The sequence below is a fragment of the Gopherus evgoodei genome, chromosome 5, assembly GCF_007399415.2.
Source record: "Gopherus evgoodei ecotype Sinaloan lineage chromosome 5, rGopEvg1_v1.p, whole genome shotgun sequence".
NCBI classification, from domain to species: Eukaryota; Metazoa; Chordata; order Testudines; family Testudinidae; genus Gopherus; species Gopherus evgoodei.
The window spans coordinates 908,641-915,413 of record NC_044326.1 but is presented as its reverse complement, the minus strand read 5'-3'; the positions used below and the strand labels follow the sequence as shown (position 1 = coordinate 915,413).

General features: G+C 57.0%; 1 protein-coding gene across 3 annotated transcripts in view; it reads left to right on the top strand.

The window, feature by feature from the left end:
- The first annotated feature begins 512 nt into the window (after positions 1-512).
- EBF4 (EBF family member 4) overlaps positions 513-6,773 on the top strand; it is a 46,156-nt gene continuing 39,895 nt past the window's right edge. For all 3 annotated transcript variants that reach the window (XM_030564386.1, XM_030564384.1, XM_030564385.1), the window contains exons 1-2: positions 513-591; positions 5,266-5,383. In XM_030564386.1, the coding sequence (XP_030420246.1) occupies positions 577-591; positions 5,266-5,383 (133 nt within the window). In that variant the 5' untranslated portion in view covers positions 513-576. The remainder of the gene's footprint in view (positions 592-5,265; positions 5,384-6,773) is intronic.

The following is a 6,773-nucleotide window of genomic DNA, read 5'->3' as shown; positions in this document are numbered from 1 at the left end:
GGGCGCTCTAGCCGGGTGCTGGAGGGCGTGGCTGTGACTGGCGCTGAGGTGGGAGGGGAGCGTGTGGTGGTTCACGCAGCCGCCCATGGGTCTGCCAGCCGGCGCCACCCCCCACTGCCATCTGACCAGCCGCCCGAGCTTGCTGCCCCCCTGGGGGGCGGAGGAGAGACCTGGCATGGCATCCTGCACGGCCCCCACCAGGGAGCCAGGGCCCTGGGAATGGGGCTGGTTCCCCATGTCACCCCAAGGGTGCTGGTCTGGCCCCAGTCGTCTCCCCAGGACATCCCCACCCCACGCCTGGGGGCAGAGACACCCAGAGCTCGGGGGGGGCAGCGGGCTCTGCCCCTGCTCGGTGGGCACGGATCTCCCTAGGGGCCATGTGGGACGGGGCGGGCAGGGTGGGATGGGAGGAGATGTGCTGGGGGGATGGGATGGGGAGCAATGGGGGGGACCAGCAGGACAGCTCCCCCCCCACATTAAATATCTGGATTTCTCCTCTTTTCTCTCAGGTTTTTCCTCAAGTTCTTCCTCAAGTGCAACCAGAACTGCCTGAAGAACGCGGGGAACCCGCGGGACATGCGCCGCTTCCAGGTGAAGCCCCTTCTCCCGGGACGGGCCCCGGCCCAGCACTGGATCTCACCCAAGGTGCCGGGGCTCGGTCAGGCCTCCAGCCAGGCCCCCACTGCCCGCTCTGGCAGTGTCCCCTTATGCCACCCCTGGGTGGGGGGAAAGGGGCCGTCAGGCTGGGGAAGGGCCCCCCGAGCCCCCCAGCAGGTAACTACGAGCGCAGCCCGGGGTGGGCCTGGCGGGGAAGGGTACAGCCCCGGGGTGTTCCTGGCACTGAGATCGGGGGTGTGGAGGGGAGGGGAGGGTTGGGGGGTCCATCGCTCTGGCCATGGCTGGACCAGGTCTGGCGGAGGAGCAGTGCCCTGGCTCGCAGGGGCAGGTGGCCTGGCTGCCTTCTCCATCTCCGGTTGCCTTGGGGGCGGCTGGCTGGCTGGCTCAGCCCGTGCCCCGCGTGGGAGCTCCGGGGCCTGAGGGAGACCAGTCCTGTCTGTGGGCAGTAACCACTGAGGGGGGCCACATCTGAGCCCCCGGCTGCTCAGCCTCCTCTCGGCCCGCAGCGAGGGGAGAACCCGCTCCCCAGGGGATCCCCCCAGGTCTGACGTGGCCAGGGGGCAGGGGCAGCCTGTGTCCTCACTCATTGCAGAGCCTGCAGCCAGGCCTGCGCGGGGACCCCCGGAGAGCCGGCACATGTGGGGCTAGGAGTGATGAGTCCTCTGCTCTCTGGGCCACAGCCGGCTCCTCTCGCCAGCATGAAACCCACCAACAGAGCCACGCAGCGACGGCTCCCGGCCCTGCACGCGGCCTGGGGCAGGGAGGGGGTTAAAGCCCAAACCCCATCAGGGCCATTTCCTCCTTCCCCGGCCAGCTGGGACGCTGCGGCCCCGGTAACCCCTGGCCGAGGTGGATTCCTGGGGCTTGGGGGGCAGGACATCAGCTCTGACTCTAAGCGGGCTCGTTAAGCCCCAGTTGCTGCGGAGGGAGCAAAGCGAAGCGAGATACAGCGCCCTCTCGCGGGTCTCCCCCATTGCTGGCTGTGTGCACCGGGCGCAGCCCCAGGGGACACGCTGGCGGGCCGAGAGCCCCACCGGAGCGGGATTCGGTTCTCCACTCTCTGGGGGGTTGGTCACCATGACATCTGAACACCTGAGAGCTGTAGGAGTTTCTGAAGGGCCTAGGGGAGTTAGGAGCAATCCCATCCCGGGGTGACTCCACTGCCTGATCTGGCTGGATTCTGGCACCGTTGCTCTCCTTGGAGCTGATGACCTGCTCCCTCACCCAAGCCCAGATGGGAGCCAAAAAGTGGCACCTTCCCCCTTCCATTAGCGCCTTGGGCTGTCTGCTGGGGGTATGGTTTGGGGACGTCTCTGTCTCTGCTGGCGTTGCGTGGGGTTGGAGGGCAGCATTGTGGTGTTGGAGGCAGAGGCAGTTGCCGCTGCACCAGTGGGCCGTTCTCCGGGGTGGGGAGGGGGTTTGTCTGTCTGCCTGTCCCCTCTGAGGAGTGCCATAGTGATTGTGACATTGGAGACCTTGTGACTACCAGCCTGGCACCATCGCCAGCTCCTGCGGGCATCGGGGGGCCTGCCAGCCCAGGGCACCTCAGGGTCTTGGGAACCATGTGTCCAAGGCCCCAGCTGTGCTACCAAGCTCACCGGACTGAGCCGCCTTGTGCCGAGTGGCTGTGGCCCAGCCTGCAGGAATGGGGCAGCCAGGAAGCTGGGTTCTGGAGGGACCAGGGCTTTGGCCCAGGCAGGCTGTGGTTCATTGGGTAGGACTGGGGCAGGCAATTGTATCGGACACCCTGGAGCAGCTGTTCCTGTTCTACCATCCCCACTGTGTCAGGCAGCCAGGGAGCTGTAACCCCGAAGTGTTTGCTGGTATTGCTCGTCCTTCGGTCTTCTGCAGTTCTCACATTTCACAGATGGGGAAACTGAGGCATGGACAGTTAAGTGACTTACAGTCGCCCACAGTCCAGTGGCAGAGCCGGGCCCACTGTACGTAGTGTCACCGTTCCCAGAGGGGCACAAACCCTCATCACAGCATCCCCCATTGTATCACAGGGCGAGGACTCGTTAGCAGGAGAACAGCCCTGCATCTCTCCCAGGTACGCCAGCCCTGCCTCTGCCTGCCCCCTGCATCGTTTCACAAGCCCCCTCTGGCGTGCTGTGCCCAGCTCCCCCGTGGCGCTTGGCAGCTCTGGCCCATCTCCCCAGCTCACACCCAGCGCGGTGCCTTCATTAGGGCCTCTCAGAAAGATATGATAATTGTGACATTTTTACATGATTAACAACCCATCCAATTTGCATAGCTCCACAGCTCCTGGGAGAGCAGCCAAGCCCGCCACCCCGACAAACCAGCGAGCAGGTGGGGGCAGGGAGGAGACCTGGCAACCAGGCTGGGGGCTGGGGCTGAGCCAGCCCCCTTAGCCCCTTGAACGCTGACCCTGGTGTAACGAAACAGCCTTTGCTCAGACACTCCTGAGAATATCAATTCAGGACAAATTGCTCAGAGCAGGGCAGTTACAGCCCAAGGCTGAGGTTCCTTTGCACACCAAACCAGCCAGACAGAAAGGACTTTGGTCTCACCCCACTGGCTAACCACAAGTCACACAAGCAATTTCCATAGACACTCCATTTTCCCAGTATCACCACCAGCGCCACTCGTCCTGGGGATGAATGGTTATGAAAACCAACACCCCAGTAAAAGAAAAAGGTTCTCCCGATCCCAAAGGACCAAGCCCCAGACCCAGGTCAATATACACATCAGATCTTACCCACAAATCACGCTGTTGCCAATCCTTTAGAATCTAAAATCTAAAGGTTTATTCATAAAAGGAAAAAGGTAGAGATGAGAGCTAGAATTGGTTAAATGGAATCAATTCCATACAGTAATGGCAAAGTTCTTAGTTCAGGCTTGTAGCAGTGATGGAGTAAACTGCAGGTTCAAATCAAGTCTCTGGAGAACATCCCCCGCTGGGATGGGTCATCAGTCCTTTGTGTAGAGCTTCCATTTGTAGCAAAGTCCCTCCAGAGGTAAGAAGCAGGATCAAAGAGAAAATAGAGGGTCTTCCCAGGCCTTTTCTATTCTCTGCCATGTGGAAGGACCCCTTAGTTCTTACTGTGGGAAATCACAGCAGCAAGGTGGAGTTTGGAGTCAGCTGGGCAAGTCACATGTCCATGCATGACTCAGTTCTTTACAGGTAGAGCAGCCATTGCTCACATGCTGCCTTGAATGTTCCCAGGAAAGCTCCTTGGATGTGGATTGGAGTCTCCCAAGGTCTGTTATCCATTAAGTGTTTCTTGACTGGGCACTTAATCTGAAAATTCCTTTCTGAAGAAGCTGACCTAATGCTTCACTGGTGCTAGTTAGAATCAAACACATTGAGATACAAGTACATAGATAATATTCATAACTTCAAATACAAAACTGATACACACATGCAGACAGCATAATCGTAACAAGCAAACTACAACCTTTTCAAAGACACCTCACTTGACTTCCCTTGTACAAGATTTGGTGCCACGACAGGACCTTTTCTGCAACAATGATCTGTACAGTCCCAGCTCATGTGAATAACGTCAAGTCTGGCTCTGCAGGGCGCATGGAGCAGGGGGTGGCTGTGGCTCGGGGTTCAGGGCTGAGAAGGTCCTGTGTCCCCAGAACCTCCCTGCTCAACTTTCCCACAATGCACCTGTGCATGACATGGGCCATCACCTAAGTAGCGTCAGACCTAGTAATGGCACAACGCCTCCCACCCCCCGAGAGGGCTGGGCCACGGCTGGCATTCAGGGGCCTTGCATTGGAGGGTGGTTTCAATGGACTCTGCGATGCAATGGGCTGCCCCATTGGGGTGGTTCTAAGGACTCTGCGATGCAATGGGCTGCCCCATTGGGGTGGTTCTAAGGACTCTGCAGTGGGATGGGCTGTCCCATTTGGGGGCGGGTTCCAAGGACTCTATGGTACAATGGCCTGTCCCGTTCTGGGGGGTTTCCAAGGACTCTGCAGTGAGATGGACTGTCCCATTTTGGGAGGGACTCTACCCCTGCCCTGACCAGCCTGTGCCCTGTAGTTTGCACTCTGGGGGTACAGGCAATGTACCAAACTGGGGATGGGTTCCTGAGAGGTGCCGTGGGAGACCCGTGCTCATAGAATCATAGACCCTAGGACTGGAAGGGACCTCGAGAGGTCATCGAGCCCAGTCCCCTGCCCTCATGCCAGGACCAAATACTGTCTAGACCATCCCGGATAGACATTTATCTAACCTACTCTTAAATATCTCCAGAGATGGAGATTCCACAACCTCCCTAGGCAATCTATTCCAGTGTTTAACTACCCTGACAGTTAGGAACTTTTTCCTAATGTCCAACCTAAATCTCCCTTGCTGCAGTTTAAGCCCATTGCTTCTTGTTCTGTCATTAGAGGCTAAGGTGAACAAGTTTTCTCCCTCCTCCTGATGACACCCTTAAAGATCCCTGAGAACTGCTATCATGTCCCCTCTCAGTCTTCTCTTTTCCAAACTAAATAAACCCAATTCCTTCAGCCTTCCTTCATAGGTCATGTTCTCAAGACCTTTAATCATTCTTGTTGCTCTTCTCTGGACCCTCTCCCTGCTGCCCAGTGCACCAGGATGCCGGGGTCTCCCTCTGGCCTGGCTCCCCTGCCGCGCGGCTGGCCTAATGCTGAGATGCTCTTGGCCCCCAGGTGGTGGTGTCAACGACGGTGAATGTCGACGGGCACGTCCTGGCGGTGTCTGATAACATGTTCGTCCACAACAACTCGAAGCACGGGCGCCGGGCGCGACGGCTGGACCCCTCCGAAGGTGAGCGCCCCCTGGCTCTGCCAGAGCATCCAGCTGTAACGATGCTGGTTCTGATGGGACCCAACTCAGAGCACCAGTGTAGGACAAATCGCTTGGAGCAGGGCAGTCACAGCCCAAGGCTGAAGTTTTTCCACCTCTACGGCAAACCAAACCACCCAGACAAAGAGAACTTTGGTCTCACCCCACTGGCTAACCACAAGTCACACAAGCAATTCCCTTAGACACTCCAGTTTCCCAGTATCTCCACCAGTGCCACCCATCCTGGGGATGACAGGTTATGAAAACCAACACCCCAGTAAAAGGAAAAGGTTCCCCCGATCCCAAAGGACCAAGCCCCAGACCCAGGTCAATATACCCATCAGATCTTACCCACAAATCGTGCTGTTGCCAATCCTTTAGAATCTAAAATCTACAGGTTTATTCATAAAAAGAAAGAAATATAAATGAGAGCTAGAATTGGTTAAATGGAATCAGTTACATCCAGTGATGGCAAAGTTCTTGGTTCAGGCTTGTAGCAGTGATGGAGTAAACTGCAGGTTCAAATCAAGTCTCTGGAGAACATCCCCCCTGGGATGGGTCATCAGTCCTTTGTGCAGAGCAGGGGTTTGCAAATGGGGGGTCAGACCTCCTCAGGGGGTCACAAGGTTATTACATGGGGTTGTGAGCTGTCAAACTCCACCCCAGAGCCCGCTTTGCCTCCAGCATTTATAATGGTGTTAAATATATTTAAAGGTGTTTTTAATTTATTGGGCGGGGGGGTTGCACTCAGAGACTTGCTGTGTGAAAGGGGTCACCAAGACAAAAGTTTGAGAACCTCTGGTGCAGAGCTTCCGTTTGTAGCCAAGTCCCTCCAGAGGTAAGAACCAGGACTGAAAACAAGATGGAGGAGCTGCAGCAGCTTTTTATAGTCCCTTGCCATGTGTCTTTCTTTCTTTGTCCCAAAGTCAAGCAGTCCAGCACGTGGCATGGAAAAACCTCAGAGTTCTGTCCGTAGGCAGGTCCCTGCCGGCCCTGCTGAGTCACAAGGTGTATCTGCCTCCTCTCAATGGGTCAGTTGTGTAGCTGATGGTCCTTAATGGGTCATCAAGCAGGCTAGGCAGAGCCAACACCAACTTGTCTGGAATGTCACTCTGGGCTTGTCTACATCAGAAAGTTGCAGCGCTGGTGAGGGAGTTACAGCGCTGCAACTTTGAAGGTGTACACATCTGCAGGGCACCACCAGCGCTGCAACTCCCTGTTTGCAGCGCTGGCCGTACTCCCGTTTTGTCTCGGGTGTAGAGGATCCAGCGCTGGTGATCCAGCGCTGGTAATCCAATGTAGACAGTTACCAGCGCTTTTTTTGACCTCCGTGGAAGGAGGAAGCCTCTGGTAATCAAGCTGGTTTCCTTTC